Below are 25,384 nucleotides of genomic sequence, written 5' to 3'. Positions count from 1 at the left end.
ATGCGACTATAAGGCGTTAATGTAATCGTTGAATTTTGCATAGATCAGATTTCCAAACTTAATAAATTTTAAATTTATTATATTTAAATGTTTGAAAATTTTATTGGTACAATTATTAATGGGATGCGATACTTTGAAATATAATAGGGAATTGAATAAAATTCTGTGTACATTGTTGCGAGAATCGATACTATCCGCTTCATCGATAGCCAACTAGAAAAGCGTTATTCGTGTCGGTGGTACTCGCGTTTACTGCATGAACTTCCGTGATTAAGTGTCATTTTAAAATGTAACGCATAGAACACTCCGCGTTGTTAAAATCTGTGGAAAAAGAGGGTGACATGTCAGTTGCCACGGGTCATTGTACTCTACCGAGAGCCGTGATTAAGAGCCGTTTCAAAACTGATGGCAAATACCGATATGTCGCTTCTTTGAATGTTAAATGGGACCCCGACTCTGATTAACCGTACCTTTTACGAGCGTTGTTTCGAAGATTTTAATCATTTTATATGAAAGAGAAATTGTACAAATAAAACGATACGATATGCGTCGCTCATGTACTTTTTGCCCGTAATATTGTATTTTATTTTCTCTCCAATCGAGAAACGTAATACATGTCGACATTTTCAGTTAATTCCGCGAATATTTAGTTTTTTATATCCATGCCAAAGTGATTTGTCACCATTATTACATTATTCCGGAATCTCGAATATGCTTTCAACTTTCACTTCTGACACCTATTAAAAGTAATACGTCTCTTCTTAACTGCTTGCGTCGCACTAAACAAGATAACAAGCTAAAAGGTAGAAAAAGGTTCGGAAGCGGACTACGAAGCACAGTGGTGCTCATTAAAAACTATAGCTGCGGCGGACGAAGTAAATGGGACATTTTGATTTTTCCATGTTTCTCGGTGTAAGCACCCTTCGTGAGTTTGCTCATATCTTAAGTACATACAGTACATACCTGCAAATATCTTCGTTGACGTATTTTTGATAAACGCATCATCAAAATTTTTCAACACGAAACGGTCGATTATTTTCAAACAATTTCCCCCGATAATCGACAAGCAAATAGTCCATGTTTTTTGTTTCCAAAACAGGAGATAAGATGTAATATTCATGGACATAAATGCGTTTAACAACGTGAACGGTCAATTTGTAGATGTTCTTTCTTTTTTGTTTCTAGATACACAGCATGTGGCCCATAGGAAATAAAAGATATCCATATATTGTCTTCTTTGTAATGGACAATATCCTCTACTTTTATCTTCTTCTATAGCGTCTTTTTTAAAAAGATTATATTCGTATTTTATTGCTGAGAATAATTGTTTTTTTACAATTATGCTTTCTTGATAATAAAAATATATATAAGTCGCGCAAATACTTTTTAATTATATATTTTTATTTAAACGACTGCTGTGTTTTAAACTGAGCAGTTTGAAAATATGAGAACGCACTATATAATATACAATTCGTAAATAGAATATATTTCACTCGCAATCGAAATCCACAAACTGTTTTTGGGCAATATTTGCTTGCAACTCAAAGGATGGGCTTTGATGTGCTGATTAAAAGTACCTCAATAGCATAAAAGTGTACAATTAAAAAAGTGATTAATATTTTCAAAAAAAGTTTAGCTGTAGTATACCCGGGATAATGTAAGTTTGGAACATTAATTACGGATGTTGTCGGAAAATTAAAGCATTACCTAGGAAATATAAAGAAGCCTCCATATATAAAACAATTATCTTATTAAAGATAATTGTCTTAAGATAATTATCTTATTAAAAAATTGCACACTTTTTCTATATAAGAGAAACGTGTATAATTTTGAAATATCTATCCTATCCTCCTTGTTATTAGATCATGCTGCAACAATTTAGTCATAATTTCTTTCTATAATTTTTCACTTTCCCCACATATTAAGAACTCGCACAATAATATGAAGCTGCTACCATGTATTTGAGATTATTTATTCTAAACTTTGACAATAAAAAATACATAATATTACGATCAAATTTCACAAAATAAATTGTTGTCACAAACATATATCGATTTTTTTATAGAATAGAATTCTCAAACTTTTTCTCAAATAAGTTTTATTTATTTACGGTAATCATAATATTTCGACGACATGAAGGATATATATTATATATTCGTTAAAAAAACTGACAACTTGAATGAGGAAAAAATACCGTCGTTTCGAGAAAACTTCTCTACGCGGAACGTATCGTTTCCTGCAGGCTGCGAACTGCGCAAGCTGCACTTGAGCAAATTTACTACGCCGGAGATTCCAAGAAAATCTATTTAATCTCCCGTCCGTCGATGGAAGCATGCCGTGCCGCGTAGACTAATGAGAAGTGGGGTCGGTTTTTGACGTGGGGTATTTATTATTGAGACGAGCGTTGCAGCCGCGTGGCGGAAGGAGTCGGAAGGTGTTTCTCTCTTCGCGCGAGAGGGGATGAAAGATGGAAAAGAGAGAGAGAAAGATCGCGTCTCGAGTTTTAATTACCTCTGCCGGCCTTTCGAAGCGATACCTGCATCCTTCGTCTCTTTCCCTCGTCACGATTATTATTAGCATTCTTTTTCGCGTCATTTCACGTCGGTGTGCGTGCGCGGCATCTTGCACGCGCACAACCACGTACTTGAGGAAAAAGATTAGAGCTCCTCTTTTGTTCTCGAAATTGTTAAGGACCTCATGGTTTCTTATCGCCAAGCTTAGCGCACAAGTTTTCGTTTTTCTTCTCTCGTCCGGGTATCTTCGCGAGACCCTGGAAAAATTTCCCGCAGCATGGTACGCGGGAAAGAGAATATTTGCTGTCTCAGGTATATTTGCTGCGGAAGCAAAAATTTCGCTTCCTTCTGCGAGCGTCTGCCAAGTTAATCTCATTTCCTCGTACAATAATTAATCGGATTTCTCTACATAACCACTTCACGTTTATCTTCAAAGAGAAGATATTTCTTTTCAATTTTATTAAGAGAAATTAAAGAAATTATTAATAAAGATCTGTTTATATATTTGTACGCGATATTTTAAATTAAAGCAACGTGAAGTATTATGTATAAATTATAATTTATCATGTGTTTTTTTGTTCTCAGAATTGTTGGACTGTAATATTTTACTTACAAAAATTTCTGCAAACATTTGAATCTTTTAGAGTATATCACAGATTAATTTTATTATTTGTTTCAATTTTTTTTACAGTCGAATCTCAAACCATTTATTAATCGCGTTAATAAATCTTGTTCCTAATCAGCAAAAATGTATCAAGATTAGTAATCGAATTATGTTTAGCGGTAAAGCGATGAATAATCATGAGATCGAAGAGACTATACAGCGTTTGCATGAAATTACGCGGTTGAGTACCGATGACGATAGACATCATCTTCAACATGTGCGATGGAGATGCAGAATCCTCCGGTGCATTAGCGCCGATGCAAGCTGGCTATCAATATTAACAAGATAGTAATCGGACGCAAGATATAGAGACACGTTCGATCGATACGAATAGTTTGGTTTCTCGAAAGGGACAAATCGATACGATACTGAAATGTTCCCTCACCGTCATTGTCATTTTTTTTCCCATTGCTAACCGCAGAATTTTACACACGAACAACTCCTTACGTGTGAACGCGTTCCAAAAGGATTACATACGCCAGGTTGATAATAAGGCAATGAATAGTGATGAACCGGGATATGTCACACGCTCGAGGAACTGTATCTCGGGACGGAATTTTAGATCACGTTGTATTAGCACCTGCTCAATTGCATAGCCATTAATCATGCGTTTAAGTCAATGTTTTCGATTATTTTTTCCGTTGTTTGCACATTTTTTCAGAATCATTTTAATTTAGAAAGATATTAATTTTTTGTTTGATAAAAACGGTATTAAAAGAGTTGTAAAAAACGTTTTTTTCTCTTCGATTAAAAGCAAAAAGCGTATTAGATAATGCATTAATCGTTATAATTTATCGCGCACACTAGAGAGCCAGTTCGTTAATTAAAATTAAATAATCATGAAATTTCAAGCAAATTGTTGACCGAACATATTTCCAGAGGGTTGCTTCCGAGGCAGAAAACCGAGCGAAGTAATCATAAAGTACTGAATAATCATGAAGTTAATCGCGCGACACGCGAGGTGCCTTCTCGCCGACGAAGGGGACACGACCAAGTCACGCGGTCCCCCGACGCATTAGCGCCGGCGCGGATGGTCCATCAATATTAATAAGATCGTAACCGGATGGATGGACGTGTAGAGACGGCCGATCGGATGGCCAATTTACCTAGCGGTTAGGCGAGGTTTTTCGTCTCGCCTTTCAGGACGTGTATCGCCTCTTCTTAGCGCCGTAAAGCGAGACCAGGGATCATCGGTGCATTAATGAGCCGGGAGCATGTTGCGCCGCTACGGAATCGCGCCCGAGGGGATGCGCCGGTGAACGAGGCTTAAAGTGTCGTAATGGCGACGGCGACGTGGTCCATAAACATTAGATCGACGATGATGGTAGACGACGTTAAGTTCACCGGGAACGTGTCCCGTCGCCGTTGGCGATGCTCGCGGTGTGCAGCTCCCTCAAAGGTAAACGATATATCGGACCCCATTTCATGTTTACAGTCGTCCTCATGTGGACAGAATCTACTCCGAGCGAATCCGACCGATCGTTTGTACGCGAATGTACGGGATGTTGCTTTGAAACGATCGAGGAAGGAACGATTTCGAATCGGAGGGAAAACATTTCCGTCGTAAAGCATTATTTCGTGGCGAGATATAAATCATTTCCGTTGTATCAAAAAGCTTGCCGGATCACGGGGAACTGTAGTTAAGCTTTAAGGGTCTTTGTATTTGCGAGTGGTCCAATCTGGAAAATGCCCTAAGCGCGGTTAGTAAGCGCATCGATCGCGGTTCGTTGCTACAGATATGAACGGAATATACTGCCGCTAATGCATACTACACGTAATGCGGGGTATCCTAACTTTACGGCGTCCATCACGAACTCGTTCCGCTCACCGCAGCTGCTCCCGCTAATACTTCAACACGGGTTTCGCCGTTAGTTGCCGAGAGACTCGCGCAACGGATTCGCCCTCGCGAGCAGACAAGCCGAAGGCTCCGGGCGTAGTGCCGGGTTTCGACAAAGTGGCGCGCACCGATGCTACGAAATTAGCTCACGGATTCGCGATAAGCGGCTTACATTTCGAACAAAGATAATCCCGCAATCGATTCTTGATCGTCGGTCGAACACTTTGAAGTCGCGCTTGTTTCGCCCAGACGCGCTGCCCTAAAGCTTCCGCGTTTCAACAGAACTCGCTGCTCTGTCCGGATATACCGGAATAACGATCTCGACACCTTAGTCGGGGGAGCGATTATTTCGGGTCAGTGCTCAATCGAGACCGAGCCTATTTCGACAGTTGCAACGCAACTGTGGCAGCTGCGGCATCAATTGGCGTCGGTAAACGCGCAAATCGGCGCCAGCATCGTGACATAAAGCACGATAGCGGCCAGCGGTTTTGTCAAAATGGACTGCGGGCATCGATCTGACGTCCTGTCAGTTTTGAAGAATCGCGTTGCTTTTTCGTATCGCGATATTTTGCCTTTCAATTCCTCGATTTAAGAATATGAGACGTCGGAGAAAAATCTTTGGATTGATACGATCCTTATTCTCTTCCATAAATATCTCTTGTACATATATGTTGCAAAATATTATAAATATTACTGCAAAATATATGCGTGAAAGCTTACATAATTAAGCGATTTATGTTAGAATGTATACAAAGCACACATTTATGATTAAAGAACTATTGATATAATTTCTCTATTTTAATAATTTATTGATTGAAACATGAAGGTAATAAGCAGATAATAGCGGCTCCAAGTACTCGGATTTAACAACTCGGTTCAGAAAATGCCCAACAACTTCGCGGCAACATTTTAGCTACGGTAATCTGGCGCTACGATAGAGAATCTTTAATTAAGTTAAGGCGCTCACCTCTTCTCCTTTGATGTCTCTATATCGAACCCATTTGCCCAGTCGCGGCCTCCAGTATTCTAGGAGATACGCCTCTGCGAATTCAACACCAACGCCGTTCCCGAAACGGCCTTGGGTAGCGGTGGCCGTGATCAAGTGGATCGAATGAAGGTCGATCTCCAGCCATTCTCGAGCTTCCTTGGTGATTTGGTCCTTAGGACACCAGGCGCCACCAAGGTTCTCCGATTTCAATCTATAACATCAATAATCGAGTATCGAATTAATTTTTACATTAATTTCTTTTAATATTTAATTTTAAGAAAATTTCTAAATATATATTTTCTTAAATTTATAAATTTATAAATCTCCTACGTGAATGTCATTTTATTATTTTTATAACGCGTCTTTGAAATTCAAAAGTTGTAGGAGAATTTGATTAAACTTTTAAGCTTGACGCAATTATAAATTGCTATGCAAGCTGAGATGTTTAAAATTATATTCATATTTTTAGCAGCATGCTTTTCATTCGATCACCGATTTAAAATGCCATTAAATTCCGAGTAGCCGTGTATGTTTTCGGTTCGGTCCGCTCATAAAAGTAACGATCTAATTAGATGTGAAAGTATCGGGTTAAATTCCTCGCCAGCACCGTTCATCTTGCGCTATCTGAAGATCAACCGACGCGCGGTCGACCATTGAAGTCCTCGCACCGAATTCCGATATTATCGCGTTTACGTGCGCGAGAATTCGGAGATTTCGTCCTCTCTCTCTCTTTCTCTTTCGAATATTATTTCGCTGACGCCGTACGAGCTGTGCACACAACGCGAATCCGAATTGCATTTTAATGAAGCTTGAAAGATTTAAAATTAAAATAAAAAGATATTTCGCTTTTTTGTGCCCTCTTTTCTCGAGAGACGGTTTGTAATTCAATAATATTTGTAGAAAAATATATATTTCTATTCATGTAAAGATAATGAAAATAGTATTTCTGCGTCAGATATATTATACATAAAATTGTCAAATTATTATCTAAGACATATCTAAGGTTTAAAGAATACACTCTATTCGTTAGTATTGCTGATGAAAGGGAGAGAGAAGGAGAATTGATGAATAGTCGCAAATGCAAACGAAAAGAATGGGCTTTCCAATTCGCCGCTCGTCCTCTCGAGATCATCGAGAATCTGGAAGCTTATCGAGATTTCCAAAGTCCGGCTCGATAGTCGCGAAATTTACATACGGGCGGGAAAATCGTAGATTCGCGAGTGACCACGTATCATCGCGCGGATGATACGGGTCGAACAGGGATACGCGGCCATTTATACGTTCAAGCTGTGCGAGTACCGTGCTTCGGTTTTAATCTTCGAAGGGTCGAAAGCAAGGCAAGGAGAGCTCTGCGCCGGGGCTAGCATGAATAAAACATGAAGCGCGAAGCGCCTTCCCTAATTGCGTGGACCGTTTAAATGCTCGACTAAGAGTGGTGCTCCTTTTCGGCGTTATATACGTCGAGAATGTACGGATAGTTATATACGGGTAGGTGTATTCTTCTCAAATTGCAGATTAGGAATCGCTGTGCAGGAACAGTCTCGCAGACTCGGCGCAAATAGAGCTCTCGAAACGTATTTCAACGTGCGAGGAAGATAACAATTCGCTACATTACACCGACGAAGGGACGATCCTGTACTTTATACGAGTCTTTTTTTTTACTGCTATAAAATGAGATACAAATTATAATGAAACGGTGCGCGCGCGAGATGATTATAATAATCTTTTCCGATAATGAGGAATATAAATAGAGCTGTTTACGGTGTGTCGCGTCGCATCGAGGAATCGAGGCTGAGCCACAAGGTGCTAATAATCGTGCCTTCGTCATTAGTCGAGCGTGATAACGCGACTGCATTCTCAATAACGGCGTCTGCCTGCTCGTATAGTCATAATAGCCGTGGCTGCTTTCGCGAGATTTACAACCTGCGTGGTGGAAGCGTACCTCTTTATCGTTAACAACCGGCCTCGTACCGACTTGTTAGCTGAAGGTGGAGCAATGACAAGTCACAAGTTCTAATTGGAGCTCTCTATCGTTTTGGGAAAATAAGGCTACACGAATATCAGGGTATTTCAATTTATACATTTTTAACAAGCACGTATTCAGAACTATCCTTGACAATACAGCAGGCAAATAGAATAAATTTTTTATTAAAATTTTCGTAGGGAAAAATGGAGAAAGATATACTTGTGATAGACGCAATTTCTGGAAAAATTATATGATGCTTGTGTAAACAACAAGTGTAATTTAAATATGTAAAGAAAAAATTATTTTTCGCGAGTTTCTAATTTTGATCGATATTATTTACACAAAAAGCTGATGAATTTTAATTTTCTAGCATTTTAATTTTCTATATCGACGATATTAGCGATCCGATCGATTGCGAGATCGAACAACGCGAGTTTAACGAGAATAAACATTTAAAACGAAAATGTATATTCAACGATGCTGAATATAACATTATACAATGTCACTTGATAATGATGCATATCATTAAGGATGCATATCATTAAGGAAAATAAACAAATGAGTTTGCATTATAAAATAATGATATACTGCTATTATACATCGATATATTTTGTACAGAAGTGTATAATTTTTCGCAAGATATCGATGCGTTATAATTATAAAAAAGCATTGTCTGAAATTATAATGCAAGAATTTATTTCGAAATAAATATTTTAGCCTTTCGGCACAAAAATATGATTTTTAATAGAAATTTCATGCGTTGAATTACAAAGTTTCGCTATCTAAATTAAATGTAAATGCATGCAAATGCGAATTTGCTTCTACGGAAACACAACATCTCACTTTGCGCGTTTTATATCGTCAAAAATCCACGGTGACGTTCAAAATACCGGCGTTCTCTCGCAAGTTCTATTTATAATAACTTTCCAAGAGTGGTCGCGAGAGCGAGAGGAAGAATCGTGGTGTCGAGGTGTGTGGTCCCCGTGTTTTGGTTCTCCCAAAAAGACGATCCGGTATAATCGTTCCCTCGACGGTGGAACACAACACCGAACCACCGAAGACCTCTGTGTCGTCCATGTCGTCCGTACGACTGACACGGACGGACGGCATTAAATCGAGCGAGGCGAGAGAGGGCGGCGTGGCAAACTTAAATTTTCCATCGCGTCAATCGCCTCGCGGCCGATTCTTCGCGTTTGCCGGAATTAATGGCCACGTGACAGCGGGACCGCTTGCTATCCATGCGTGTTGCCGTCATTATGCAAACCATCGATCGGGGAGATTGACGGACATGTCGTCGTCGCCGGCGGCGAGTGGTAGAGCACGAGGGTCGATCGAAAAAGGTGGAAAATGATTCGCGCGCGATTTCGTACGACAATAGCATCCGTCCCGTCAGCCGCGGTCAGAATTTAATTTCGCAGTGAAAAAAAAAAGATTTCGCCGTTATTACCGTTTTGACGACGACGTTGTCGGTCACGAAAATTGAATCTGTCACGCGGCGGAATTTTTATCGCGCGTTATCGTTGCGGATTGAATGATCGTCAGGCAGAAAAGCCAAGAGTTATTTTCCACCTTAATACATATAGAGCACGGATGAGGGATAATGATCTTCGATATGTATTCGATTATGAAGAAATTCCTCGCTTTACGCACTAGCTAATTATATTAAAATATTTTAATTGGATATCTCGCGTACTGTCGGAACAATTTTATTCGTAATTAAATATTCAGGTCGAGAGGGAATATCGGTTCGCTGGCCGGGGACGAATCCGCTGAACGAAATTATTCCTTAGATGTATGCTGCTTTGCATTTATCTCTTAATCACATTTTCTCGATTTCTGCTCGTTAAATTCGTCTAAAAAAGTCTCCTTTTATAAAGCGATAATTTCGAACTCCGATATATTATGCGCGAATATCTACTTGCGAAGTTTCCAAAGTGATTCTCCACGAACGCGAATAAATAGCGAAATACTTCTGTCGAGATACTCGGCCTCTTTTGTTGATAATATATATATATATATTTTTTTTCCCGAATTAAATTGAGTTAATCGCGACAATAAACTCAACGATTGCCATATTTTCGCCAGTCGATGCAAGATAAGCAAAACACTTTTTCGTACAATAAATGTTACCAAAAAGACAGTCTTGGCATTTACCAATTAAATCTTTACTGATACTTGCCGTTCTACAGTGCAAATATATATTTTTGAATTAGAATGTCAATTTAAATAAATTAAAATAACAAAAAATATATCAATATTTTAATCTTTTTCAATACTTTTAGATATTAATTTGTGTCTATATTACAATTAGTACACTTGTATGATAAAATAATTAATCGTTTTCAATTAAAATTGTTTCAAATATATCAATTGCGCACGTTTTGAAGAGGAAATAAATATTAAACACATCATCTCTGGTACATTTATAAAACATTAAGTTAGATCGAAAGTTATTTTTGGAGAGCTCTTTGCCCGCGATGCTCCAGGCGTCTCTATTCCAATCATTCTCTATAGTTTTGAGTGTTTCTCCATAATTTCGGTGTTAAGAAGAAGATCAAGGATCCACTTTGGTATCGCAAACTTGATGCGCAAAAGTCTGCCACGACTATAAATGGCGCGTCTATCTCTTTTATAACTATCGTCTTAGCTGTGCTTTTCTAAATTATAGTGTATCAAATAATGACTCTCTCTAAGTAAAAGCTATTACGCGAGTCTGTAAAAATTCGCTAACTCGACACGTTCTTGCCGAAGTAAATATCTTGTATCGTGCAGTTTCCTGCCGTTTTTCTATTTACGAAAATGATTCGTATCGTGTTCCATGGCTGAATGTACGCGGTAAAAGCACATGCATGGAAACGGCCATCGATTACCGTACAAAGGTTCGATATTAACGGTATATATTTACAACGCGAATAATAACAATTAAATATTCCACTCTCCCGTTGAAAATAAATTCGCGAGCTTAATGATATGCATCGATGTAATTAGCACGTATAATCCCAGTTTGTCCGGCAGATAAATTAAAACGCGCGGACTAGATTTTCGTACCAAATACAAAATTACGCGGCGAAAGTCGTCCCGTGATTTCTCACAAGCCAACGTCCAATTTCTCCTATTTCGCTCGTTTCTACTTGGCGTCTTAATTGCAGCCATTCTAGAAATGCCGTTGAACGGAAATACGAAGAAAAGGAATGGCGGAAACGTGCGAAAGAACTTGCAGCTGCGCGATTCCTGAAAGGAACGTGTGCGGGTGCAAAATGCAATGCAGTTGCTTTTTCGCGCCGATTGTACGTCAAAAATTTTTCACTCGATAATTGGAAAAGACGCGCTCCATTAGCTCTCGCGATACGCGTTCCGCGAAAACTATTTATTCTTCCATTCACGGGTGATTTATCGCAGCTCTCACGGTGTTGTAAATCAGATTTTCAATTTCGATCGAAATCAACAAAGTCGTATTCGAGAAAAACAAATCTTTCTTCCATATGTCGGAAACTTGGCGCTCTTTCTCGCGAGAGAGATTTTTTTTTTAGGGAGCGTCAAAATGAGCGTCGCGCAATAAATTGCGCGAGTGAAATCTGTCCTCCGACATATATTTATGCGCGAGCTCTACGTCAACCTTAACGTAATATTCAAATTATGAACAACTTGTGCATTTACATTTCGAGTGTTTTTATTCCGAGAGATTTTTCTCATGTAACCGACGCGCATCTCCAAACGCGCGTTGTTTTAATTCGCGACGGCGGACGTTTTCAGTATAACGAGAGTCCGTGAAAGCTCGCAAAACACCCGGCTCCGCGTTTTCTATTTTTTTTTTTTTCTCCTCCATCCTTTCCCCCGAGCGCGCGCCCTCGACGCTCGGTGGTGAACGAGAAAGAAAAATGCGCCGTAACCGCGGTAATTCGTATCGGGGCAAAATGTTGGTCGGCCTATCATCTCGCGGAATACCGAAGAAAATGGTAGGGCAATTGCCGGTTTTTCTCTCTTCTCTTTTCGTCGAGCGATACAAAGAGGGGAGGAGGAAAGAGCAGTTGTAAACGTCCGCGGCACCCAGCGCGCCCGAGGCCGCCCTGTATTAAATTAGACGGTGACGTGCGCGGCCGGAGGAGAATCCCGGGCGTGGAGGCGCAGCAGAGCTCATCAAGACTCGGAGGCCCATTCAGCCGGTCATTGTCTGCGGTAATGGAATGTATTAATATCAGAGAGCCCGCGGGGCCGTCGACTAACGGCTCCATGTATATACCACGATCCGGTGCCTCGTGCGCGCACCCGGTTCGGTTCTCTACAACCGCGGCCCGCCGGACTGGGATTCGCGTCCCGTGGGATGGAATATTCGTACAAACCTGCCGCTGCGCACTGCAAACCGCCGGCGAATACCGGGGCCCCACGCATTAATATCTAAACGCGAGAGGGAGAGAAATTCGAGGGAGCGAGCGAGCGAGCGAGGGAGAAAGAACGGGGGTCGAGGAGCTAGTTTGGAGCACGTACGCCTTGCCAGTTGCATCTCGTATTCATGCGTTGCACCGACGGCTACCAGAGGCGTTGCACGGCCAACCCTTTTACCACTCTAGTCAGGTGTAATACTCTTTTTAGACTAGGTAGGATAGGACGTCAAAGGTCCTTTTGTGATAATTGCATTACAAGACGAGAGGCTCCTGCGAGGCATGTCCGCTGAAGGCGATCTCTGTTTTGCGCTGCAGCTATTTTGCTAATGTTTGCGGGCTGCGGAAGGGGCGAAACGAACGATGCGAAACAGCGAGACAAAATACAGAGGGCGAAATACAGGTGGAAATTAATTTGGAATGGAATTAATTCTAGCATCGTACTTAATCGTATATTAACTCGCCGTAAAGCAAAAAGTTACGTTAAATGTATATACTCGTAATAAAGCTCATGCTGAAATATTAATCTCTTCGAAAATGCGGAATAGCGGTTTTTTTTTTTTTAAGTTTTCGGCAGCTATCAATGTTGCCGCTGTTATAAATAATTGCGAGCGTAAACATAGCACGCGACGGATCCAGTAATGACGTAGAAATTATTAACGCAAAACAGAACGCAACGGGCGGCGAATCCCCGATCGGCCATAAATTCGCGTCGAATAATTTTCGTCAGTGGCGCGATTAAAAATAAATTTGTTTTTAAACCGAAGAACAAACCGGCGCTCAGGGGGGCGGAGGGGGAGGGCGAAAGGGGGGAGGGGGGAATCGACGATCGGTTTAACAGCTCTATAAATATTCATTTCGCGCGAGCAAGTGCCAAACGAGAAACGATAGCCATCGGAAAGGTACGCGGATTACTTAATTATACGTTGTTGCTGCGAGAATTTATATTCCCGCGGGGATAGGCGTTAATTTATATAATTAGATTTCATAAGCTTTCTCTCTCGCGCGGCCACCGTCGGCGTTTAACTTTTTCGTTTTCACGGCGCGACGATAAGAGACGTCGACTAATCTCCGTTAGTTGTTAGTCTTCGCGCGTATAAGCGGGGTTAAATCTACGCCCGTTAGATCAGAAATAATTACGTTCGCGGCCGCGTTGCTCTCTTTGTTCGCGCGTAATAACGTCTTTCGCCATAGACTTATAAACCTGATATTCCGGATTTTACGTATTAACGAGCACAGCCGGGCGTTTCGCGGGAGCTTTTGGTATTCATGCGCGCGCTCGGAGGCGTTACAATTAGCCCTTCCGTGAAGCGATATATTTATCTTGTCGACGGAAAAAAATCACCGCTTTTGCTTTTAAAAACGGGTTAAAACTAAGGGCGGAGAACGGCGCTCGAATTCATTACTTCGCGATAATAAAAACGAAAGCGAAAGTCTTGATTATCTTTATGAATACACGCTGCATTTCGGGTTTGATTTACGCGTTGCCCGCGCAAAAGACGCGGCCGGGATCTATTTTTTTTTTGCACACGTATACACCTGCACACCTCTATATGCAGGTCCTACGATATCGGACGCGTTACGGCAGCCAGATCGCGGGCGCATCGAGCGCAACAGAAGGCGCCGGTAGATACGAGTGATCGATGGCGACCCGGCAGGCTATCCGAATGAAAAACTGTCGCTTACCGTGCCAGGTGGGGACCGACGTTTCCGGTGTCGAAGCTGGAACTGGCGTTGATATCCGCGTCCGGGATCGCCCCGGACTCCATGCCGAGCGGCGCGATGCATTGGGCTGCAACAAACAAACGTGGCGTCGTCGAGGTTAGCCGGTTTGGAATTTATACGCGCCTCCTGTAGGCGCGCATCGGCCTGCATCACGGCCGGATCATAAACGACTAAATAACCAGCTAACCGAGATGGATCCGCGCGATAGCCGGTTTACGCTCGCGTGTACAGTCGCCCGTGTCGTGCGGGTGGAAGTTACGGTCAGATCGGGGGAGGGAAAAACGGGAACGGATGCGGAGAGGAGGACGGTGGGTCGCCTCAACGTTTCCATATCTCCTGGACCGATCTAATAGTTGTTTCATAGATGAACACGGCTGCTTTGCGAGGGCCGACTGACTTCGCCGGCTGATCGAGCACGGGGGTATCTTCCCGGTTGATTTCCCGAGATAGTCCCGCGAAATATTTATCACGTCGTTGTGTAACGCTCCGCGTTTAACGTCGATAATGTGCACAGAAAAAAGGACATTTTCGTTTTGAAAATATATTTAATTTTAACATGGAAATCTTGAAATGAGATTGCATCGCGTTAATTAAAGGAAAATATAATTGCTCGAATAATTGCTTACTTGAATGAAGCCATTTTATATAGTTCAATCGAGAAAAATATATTCTTGTGATTTAAGATTTAATTTTCTCGAATGGAAAAGAAACAATGTTAGATGGAAAATAACATTTTTAAATCAAAGATTATAATTTTCTTAAAGTAGAATTAAATAATTATATATTCTTGGGATGACAATTACAATATTAAAATAAGATTATAATATTGTTGAAATTAAAAATTATTAAATTCTTCCAAGAAGATTATAAATTGTTGCGTATATACGAAACAATGAACGCGTTAGTTTAAGTATATAAGTTTTGATTTGACACTTATGTTTTTTCTGTGTGGAGCAGTGAAACGATACGGGAATCGTAAGAGCGCGATTTTTTTTACGCCGATCGTAATAAATTGACGGCACTTTTCAGGTGAGGTCGTCGTCCGCGCGTTCGACTTTACAGGCTTTTGTGGCTGCTCATTAATGAGGAGCATAAAGCGCTTTATCTTCCAAAGATTTAATACCCGAAAAGAATATTCTCCCCGCGCGGGCGCGATCGGTCAACCCCCTGCCTCGACGTATCTACTTGAACGAGCAGCAAACGCCAATGACAGGGTTAAGGGCCATCGAAGAAACGATACCGTCTACTTTGCATACATTATTCCGGTCTCTCCGACGCGCGCATTTTCGAGAGGCGTTCCCGCGATGCGTCCGCAATAAAGTTCCAACAAAGTATGACGTATGTTCGCATTCATATCGTTCGCGTCACGGCGGTATCATTAGGGACGATGGAAGGTACATCTCGAGTTTTTTTCTCCTTTTTTTTTTTAAGTCGCGATTAACCGCCCACGCGTTATCGGCTCTTTGTCTCGGAAACACAGAGAGTATCGGCCGTTCATTCTAGCGGACCGGATGCTCCGTCGCGCGTATTGTGTCAAAGCTGGCAAATTCACCGACGATTCGTGTGTACGTCGAGGCCTTGTAATTCGACAAAGGAGCGCATATCGAAGCGTAACTAATTCGGGCATTACGACCCGATCGGGGAGCCGTAAACGCCCGGAGCTTGAGCCCCACGTGCATGATACAGCGCGGCATCGATTACGGTTTACACGCCAAGTAACGATACCATTACGGGGCGGCGCGGAAACTGTTAAAATTTCAGGTAGCCCGGGCAGGTCCGACGACGTATGTATGTACGGTACCACCCGGCCGACAACGATAATGCCTAATGCCCGGATATCGAGTGCAGATGTAGCGCTGTAGGCAATGTGGGGGAGGAGGATGCAGCTTTTGTGCCCGGGGAGCATAACGGAAGGAATCCGCGCTAAGCCAACGAAACAGAACACGAACATGTAGGTGGCCATTAATACCGGCGAAAGTTTGCAGTGTTCTTCCGACGATACCGCTCTCCACCCTCTGCCCCCCCCCCTCACTCGTAATTCCGCCCCCGGTCGGCGGCGCCGACCGGAGTGAAATGTGTATTTTGGTCTTACGTTTTAATCCAACGTACTTTATTGCCGAACGGAATCTCTGCAGGAGCGGTGGAAACGTCGCGGGGGAAGGAGGGGGAGGTCGTCGACGCCGCTTAACGGTATAAAGAGCTCGCAATTTACGCGACACGCAACTTGCGCGTGAGTTTGCAACCGGAATCGTCTGGCGGGCCTTTGTCATATTCCCGCATACCCGCGGAGAGATGATCGGAAATGATAACGGAAGCAGATCCGGAGGATTATCTATCGCGAAAAGTACAATGTGCCGCTAATGGCATCTCGCTTCGATTGTAAAGACACGACCTCCTCCCACATACATTCCTATCTTTCTCTAGAGGCCTGCCTCGGCCCTATATTAGGGTCCATCCGCTACTGCTATTTGGTACAGTGGGGATTTTAGTATATACTAAAAGGATCTTGGGGATGTGGTCACTTCATGGCGTTGTCCTCGTCGATGCAGTTTTCATACGGAAGGCCAGCACGCGAATATTTCCACCGGTACTTATTTAGTCAGCGAGCGACCTTTCAGGGATCCTCCATGGCAATCGGTATTACATCCATTGAGCGAGATACCAACATCGCTCTGGAGTCGCATACTGTGTTAAGAAGCAACATTAGGTGTGAGGTCTGAATAGCTCAGTGATCTATAGCAGTTACTCGGAAAGCGAAAGACTCGGATTTGAATCCCGATCCAGGCACTTGCACCTCACATTTATAATAATGTTATAATAATATGAGGTCTCATACATAATTATAATTTATTAAGACGTTGTGAATCGAAGCAAAGGTTCTTGCAGATTTATTTTTTTAGACATACGTATGTGAGATGTGCAATTATCAAACACCATACAATTATAATTTGCAACGCCACTTTCAATCGAAGCACCACAGAGATAAGCAGAAAAATATGGTATTATAATTATTATTCTTATTATTTTTATTATTAATTTTTATTATATAAATATATATATAAATGCTCTAGACCACTGAGCTATTCGGATCTCACACCTAATGTTGCTTCTTAACACAGTGATATGCTCCAAAGCGATGTTGATATCTCGCTCGATAGATGCAATACCGATTGCCATGGAGGATCCCTGAAAGGTCGCTCGCTGACCAAATAAGTGCCGGTAGAGATATTCGCGTGCATCCTGGCTTCCGACTGGCCTTCCGTATGAAAACGGCACCGACGAGTACAACGCTGTGGAGTAACCACATCCCCTAAGATCCCTCTAGTATATATACTAGATTTTAATATACTAAAATCCTCACTGTAAATATCAGTGGCGGATGGACCCTAATACAGGGCCGGGGCAGGCCTCCAGCACACTTGGAACAGCGCGATCTCGATCGTAATCGAACGGACGGAAAATAGCACGCCTACAAATGCGCCGCGCATCGTATCGAAAACCGGTCGAACGGATTAATCGCCGCTATTATTAACGGGAAATCTCTCCTCGTTATATCGCGATTCCGGTGCTCCAATATATGTACGTCCGACTTCCTCGCTGGATTTGCGCGCGCGCGCCGATTAGAATCGACGGCAGGAAAGTCGAGTCGACAAAGGGAGGAAATGCCGATCGCCGGCTGCTTGTTGTTATTAATGAAGGGCTCCTCCCGATATATCGCGATGCTCGCCGCTAATATATGTCTTCAGATTCCATGGTGCGCGATAGAACGGGAAAATCGTGTCCTCGCGCTCCGAGCGAGTTCGAGATCATCGGGACGGGATTGCTGGACCGACGCGACGCACGGGCTCGCTATTATTATTAATGAAGGTCAGCTCGGTACATCGCGATTCCGTCGCTAATATATGTCTTCGAATTCAGCGGGGGGAGAGCGACGCGAGGGGGAGCGATTCGAATCGATGGTAGGAAAGTCGTGCCAACAAAGGGAGGAAGAGATCCGATCGAGATTCGTGGCGGGCCAACATGGCGAGCTATTATTATTAATGAAGGTCCGGCCGATATGTATATACGTATATATCGCGCACCCCCCGCTGGAATTCTCACGACCGTCCCTTGATAAAGTTGGACCGTTTCGCGACGGAATCCATTTCCTTTGTCGTCGCGTCCGGTCTAACGAGTCGCTGTAAGATATCGCGCTCGTAAATCGATCGGGAATAAGGGTTCCTATAAATGCGACACTCACCGCCGATTTTTCCCTCCGTTTAACTCCTCGAGACGTCTGACATCTCATGCGATTCTGCTCTTGGAAGATGTCCGGAAGATAGGACTCGAGAGAAACATCATTGATTATTTCCCAACTAAGATAAATTACGAGGAAAGGGAGGAAATCGCTGAGGATGTTTGGAAGGACGCAATTATTAAGCGTTCCGTTATCGCGGCTACGATGCGATTTTTCTTCTACGTCCGGAAATCTATTTCTATTAAGTTGCTTCTCACGAACAGGGCTTCGCGGAAGGTGATTACTTATTATTAATACGATAAGATGGAGCACACTACACTTCTCGGAAGAGAGAGATTTTCTTTATGTGATAATCTTGTTGATTTATAAGCTTTTCCATTCAAGCATATATATGTATTTAAGCCAATTATGTGTTAATTAAAAATTATAACAACACTGTTCAAATGTATCACGAATCAAATTTCTCGAAAGTAAAAGATAACGGTATTCGAATACGAAATGAAATACGACAATGATACATCAAGCATTAATTCATTATTAATCGTCAAAATTTTGGCATAAAGGATCTATTATTATTATGAGTATTAGATATATTATATATGAAAGTATATTATTCCATATATGTTATATTAAGTACACTTAAGTACGATAGTCATTTCTTATTCGAGATGTTCAAGCTCCGCCTACTCGAAAACCCACGAGACATCGTTGAATGTAGGCGCGCGCGGCTCAAATGATAAGACGCAACGTCTTCAGACACAAGATACCTAATGACCACGGTCAAAGCCGATCCCGGATCGAAAGTTCGTCGACTGCGGCGGCGTAAGTTCTGTAAGGGGGTAGGAGGAGGGTGGTCGCGCAACCTCCGTGCCGTTAATAACTTATAAACGAAACAACTTGTGTGCGCGCGGCACGGGCCAAAGAGCTATAGCCACAAAGTTTCACGACGCGAAGCGACGGGTACTATAAGCGGCATGCGGATTAGAGCTTAGGAGCTACTTACAGAGGTCCACGCCATGGTAAGCGGGGGCGAGCGCGAGCAAAACGATGAAAAGGTGGACGGCAGGTGGCGCCCTTCTGGCGAGGAAATCCAAGCTTTTCACCATAGCTCCCGTTTCCTGCGAGGGCTTCACCCTCGTCCTTTCCTCACCGAGATTCCCGCCGTGCCATTTCTGCCTCGTCAACCTGAAACAAAAAATAAAGAGCGCAATCGCGTTATTTCATGCCTGACAATTGTCGAGCTGGGAAGACGCCCGACAAAGCGGGTCGTTTTGTTGACTGCTCTCGGAAAATGAGTTCGCTGGAGAAATGATGCGCGTAGTTATCGTGGGTGTGAATGCCATTCTGAATGTTGAGGATATTCTCGCGACTTGCGTGTGGCGTATATTCGAAAATTATAATTCGTTTCCCACGAGTGATACGGTTACAATGCAAAGATAGTTCCTTTAAAAATTTTACCGTAAAATTATTCATTGCGTTATGCAATTATTTATTTTTTGTATGAAATATTTCAAATATTTTTACTAGTATCGAATCTCAGACGCATATTTAACTAAATAATTTTTCTATTTAAAGGGGTTTCATCAAGTCAAATAAAAACAGAAAAAAGATTCTGAAAGATAGTGAATAGGGCTAATAAGAAGTTATTGAGCGCAATAAATAAGTGCGCCTATATTGTGTAAAAATTCTTTTTAATAATAAAACATACATAATTAAACATACAGAGTACGTTATTTATCCTCGTATTAAAAGATCAAAAAAGGATCGAAACGTTTATTAAAAAAAATTTTGCACAATATAAGCGCATTCATTTACTATGCTCGGCTTTTATTAGCTTTATTCCTGACTTTTTCATTAAATCAAAATTCTATAGAGAATAATGCGTGAATCATATTATAATGCCACGTAAATCCAACAATAAATGTAAACTTTACTCAGTTATTGTGCATCGTGCATGGAATCGTTTCTTTTTTATAAAAATTGAAGACCGGAGTTAGACTTTCTGCGACGCATGTCATGCACCTTCCAGGAAGGAATGACACGAGAATGCGACGCGTGTTAGCTATACGTAAACATGCTCGACAAGAGGCAGATGATTTTTAACTCGAGAATTTTTCACAGAGCTTGAAAGGCATCTAGGAACGCGTCGATAATAACTCCTTATTGGTTTACGAATCTATCAGCCGATAATGCTCCCACTTTGGGCAACTTCGAGACACGTCAGATGGTGTGTACAACGAGCGTAACTCGCGGCGCTCTCCATCTCTCTGATGGTGAGGAAGGTGTCTCGAGTTTGATGGAGTATTCGCTAGTAATTGCGCCGACGGTGAATAAGTAATAGCGAGAACGGTAGTAAGAAGTCGTTCGGTCGTAGGCCTCGCGTGCTCCGCATTAAAGATACATGCAGCTTATAGTCGCGACGGTGTAAAATCTCTTCTACGGCGCGCGCCCCGCCGCCGTTTCTCTCTCCTTGTCGTAGGGAGAACCGGTAAGAGCATCGAGCGCGCGTCTCTCCACTTGCGAAATCCTTCACAGCTGTTCGATCGTAGGATGCTCTTATTGTATGGGTCTTATTTGACTTCGAAACGAGTGGCATGATGTATTACGCTTGCTGACTTTCGAACCAACATATGAATGACGATCGTATCAGTAGGTTTATTTTCCATAATCGAGTGATTGAATATTTATGAAGTAAACGAATCGTGTTCGTGTATTTTTCGCGCATGGAAATTAACCATTCTGTTATGAAGGTGATAATTAAATCATGTCAGAGGATATAACATTTTTTATCTCGAGCGAATAATTTTTTTTGCTTGTTTTATATAGAAATATTTAAATAATATTATAGTACATAGACAATGAAAATATATTATTGAGATTAAAATACGGTAGGGAAAAATTATTAGGCGAAGCGAACTTATTTAAGAAGAATTGATAAAAAAGAAAAACAATTAAATGAAAGCAAATTTCTCGATGATTGTCGCAACGTTTAATTAAACGTAACGATATACAATAAGGTCCGTTGATTAGCAAAACGTGGTTGCTCCAACGAAATGCTCCGTTTCTCGCGTAAACATTTAATCTGCCTAAGCACCAAGTATTAAATTAAAAATTATCGGAAAAACAATATTGTTTATACGTCGAGCCGCCGTAAAAGCTTTATCTCCTCATTGTATTCATGAGGGACTTAACCGAGATGCGCTTCATCGAAATCAATTCCCCAGGACGCGCGGTAAGCACTCTGGCCACGAAATTATTCATCGATTGTTTTCTTTTCATCTCGCAGACTACAGAGGGGACAGATTATCGCGCGATCGTTTCAGCAGGCAGGTGCCACTTTTCTCGTCGTCGCCGTCCTTTTGGACGGCCGGCCAGCGTCGTCTACGAGGGAAACGAGAGGATTTCGCAATTATTATGCCGTCGACGCGCAGCCAAGGAGATCCCGTTTACGATCGGTATCGTTTACGATACACACGTATACATATCTCTATCTTATATATCTATATCCTATATTTATCTATACTCACACCAGCAGCTTGCGCGGGAAAACGGCATGCGCCTGCACGCGTGTGCGCGTATAGAAGCTCGTTTAAGCCGCGATGTAAGCCACGGAGGCTTCCTGTGATATCCTAGTTCAACGTCGAATCTCTTCGTTTGCATAGGAATGAGTTTATGCAGATTAATACACGCGAGACGTCCGTGTAGGGAACGCCACGTGGGATGTAGCGCGGCACCTACACACAAAGCTGCGACTGTACATGTATATTTTATTGGCGGTATCGCGCTCACGGATTTCCGATCGCGCAGACGCGCCACACGCATCGCGAGCTTCTGTATCTGTCTACTTATCGATTTGATTTCACCTATATAATTTGATCTCACTTCATTTAATTTCAAGTAATAACGATATACCGAAGGACCGTAATAGTCTCGTTACATTACTAAGCGAGTTTTCGATGTACGCAATTTAATAATTAAGAGTTTCCGAGTGCTTGACAATTTCCATTCGTAATTAATTTGATATTATTTGTAAGCTGGTTGTCGGGTGGTTTTCAAAGAGTAATATCATAGGATATTACTCTTCCTATATAATTTAATACGCGTGAAGATGTTACGAATAGTATGTTATTTAATTAAAATGTACGTGCACACAAACCATATCACTTGCACAATGTGTAACAAAGAAGAGTTGCATGCGATATTATTACATTACGAAATAACACATGTTAGTTTTACGAGATATACATTTGCCCGTTTCCTGTGTGCGAGCTCCGAAAGAAATCGCTCTCGACAAATCGTCGAGTTGACCTTAATTGCGCGGAAGCCAAGGAGAAACGATGTCGGCGACGTGGAGGCGAAGTTCTCCGTACAAAACGAAGCCAATGAATTCAGTAATCCGCTCGGACGGTCGAGTTGTTGTTCAGGACGAGACTGGAGGATAGGGGGAACGAGATACACACACGGGGAGCGGAATATCTCGCTGGAAAAGCGATGCTTATCGCTCGTAAAAACACATATGCACCGACTCTCGTGGAGAAATACGAGCTAACCGCGAACGTAACCACGCCCGACGAATGGAACGTTAATGTCAGTTAATTATCTGTAAAACGTTTAGGAGAGGAAAGATTTGTTTTCGAGCGCGACCGTTTGTAAGGCGTGGGCGAGGTAGACACGCTCGTGAAATCACGGGACCGACGTGCATCTCCCTTCGGTTTCCCTTTGGTCGAGGAGAAAAAAAAAATTGCCGCCTGTTTACGGATTCCGGGAGACTGTTTGTGTATCTCGTGGGAGACTTGTCATCGAGTCAGATGAATCGAAAGATTATAACGAGACGATCCTGTTGGGCGATTCTCTGCGAGCCCGATTAAAAACGTCGAATCTTTTTACTTTGTCTAATATACATTAATAATATATGACATATTATGATAATAATAATAAATAGTATTAGTCGGCAAGTTCGATATATATTATTTAATTTCGAAATGATACGTCATCTTTGTGCGACTTTAATATTTTATATATGAATTTATTTATATCTATATATCGATTTATACAAGATCGCACGTTCGCGATATGATATTTTTATCTTGTATTATCAAATATGAAAACTGCAAATCTAGGAAAATAGCGTGCCAAGAAAAAAATTTACGAATTTATTTCAGTCATGATCCTCGTATCGTGTTCCAAGACACGTCTCAATGATTCAGTTCCATTCTGGTTAGGATTTCGCTCCTTAGTTCTATCAACAGGTCAGAAACAATAGAATCTATGCGCAAACACGTTTGGTGTTTTTCTCGTGGATGTATTATATAATCAAATTTTATTTTTAGCTTGTTATCATATATCGAAAGATAAATTCTTTTATACAGATTTACTCACGATAATTTCTTTTACAGCCATTCAATTTCTACAGAAAATATGTCGTTTCGTATACGATATTGAATACGATATTGAAAAATTTATTATTTTTTGAAGATAATGTATTACATTTTTCATTTAATTGACAACAAAAATACCAAAAATTTATGTATTATTTTTTACGAATTTATTTCAGTCATGATCCTCGTATCGTGTTCCAAGACACGTCTCGATGATTCCATTCTGGTTAGGATTTCGCTTCTTAGTTCTATCAATAGGTCAGAAACAATAAAATCTATACGGAAACACGTTTGGTGTTTTTCTCGTGGATTGTTATATAATCAAATTTTATTTTTAGCTTTTTATCATATATCGAAAGATAAATTCTTTTATACAGATTTACCCGATAATTTCTTTTACAGCCACTCAATTTATACAGAAAATATGTCGTTACTTATACAATATTGAATACCAAAAATTTATTATTTTTTGAAGATAATGTATTACATTTTTCATTTAATTGACAACAAATAAGATGCACGTTTGGTGAGCTATAAATTTTTCTCGTGCAAGATATTTAAGTTCTATTTTTTTCCGCTTTGCTCAATTCACAGTTACTCAGTGAGGAAGTAAAGTGCATGAAATCTTTCCCGTGTGTTCATCGTTCCTCATCGATAGACGTCGCAGATAAGATAACCCGGAATTATAGAGGGCTTTATTCGAGGATCGTCTATCACGATGTTTAGATTTATGGCGTTGTATGTAGTGGCCGGTCGACTTTCCATTTATCAGAACAGCAGTACCTGTAGCATTTTCGACGCGATAGCTGTGCGAAACAGCCGCAAACTTCGATCCCGCGAACAAATGGATGAAGTCTCGCGAAAGAAACGGACAGATGGAAAAATCACAATGGGAGGTAGCGTCGGATGCCCCGGCATTCCCTCCCTATTGTCCGTTGACTCGTGAAAAATGCACGCTGATTTTCCGTAACAATACTGACGAAAGGAGGATTTTAGTGATCGCGCAACCAGACTAAGGAGACGGTGAGGTATTTTGGCTACGGTTGAGATGATATCCCAACTTAGATATTACAATATACTTAAATATTCCAAAATAATACTTATTGTTAGATATTACAATAGCTAATTATGCGTGTAACATTACGAGAATATGTTTGCGCTACAAGATAATAACTGCTGTTGTGTTTGTGTGAATGCGAGACTTGTGTCTATGATTATGTCTATGATTGTGTCAATTCTTCTCATCAGTATAAAATATTTTATATAGAGCTACTATTTTTTTTTGCTTTTTACTCTTTCTAAATATCTGACAAAAATTATGAAGTGTTCTCAAGAAGATATCTCGATAATTTAGACAAACATTTCTCGAAAAGAAATGCGATGAAAAGTACAATGGTCAAGCGCCTGCTCGCTATGGTTAAGAGTGGATATTCATGGCAGTGATTTATGTGACAGTTGTTCTAACGTGCGACCACTCAATGTCCCTCGAGTACTCCTAGGAAAGAGCTAGATGTTCGTTGGAGAGATGGTTCGTCATGGTTTTCATCGGGCTATTCCATCGTTCTAGAAACGTTTCTTTTTACCTTTACCGATGCGACCCTCGAGAGATTTTTGTTTATAAAAATTCTGCAGTAAAGTCGTCCAATAAATCTCTTGACTATCTGTGCAGCGCGTTCTTTGTACATTATGTTTCACGG

At 41.4% G+C, this 25,384-nt stretch overlaps 1 protein-coding gene across 2 annotated transcripts in view; it reads right to left on the bottom strand.

The window, feature by feature from the left end:
- The window catches only part of LOC105255635 (epithelial discoidin domain-containing receptor 1), a 137,089-nt gene that overhangs the window by 50,889 nt on the left and 60,816 nt on the right, over positions 1–25,384 (bottom strand). For both annotated transcript variants that reach the window (XM_011265043.3, XM_011265042.3), the window contains exons 2-4: positions 19,313–19,494; positions 14,034–14,139; positions 5,982–6,213 (exon numbers count right to left, since the gene is read on the bottom strand). In XM_011265043.3, the coding sequence (XP_011263345.2) occupies positions 5,982–6,213; positions 14,034–14,139; positions 19,313–19,415 (441 nt within the window). In that variant the 5' untranslated portion in view covers positions 19,416–19,494. The remainder of the gene's footprint in view (positions 1–5,981; positions 6,214–14,033; positions 14,140–19,312; positions 19,495–25,384) is intronic.

This window comes from Camponotus floridanus, unplaced genomic scaffold (assembly GCF_003227725.1).
Source record: "Camponotus floridanus strain SB8 unplaced genomic scaffold, Cflo_v7.5 scaffold14, whole genome shotgun sequence".
NCBI lineage: Eukaryota > Metazoa > Arthropoda > Insecta > Hymenoptera > Formicidae > Camponotus > Camponotus floridanus.
This window is presented reverse-complemented; position numbering and strand designations above follow the sequence as displayed.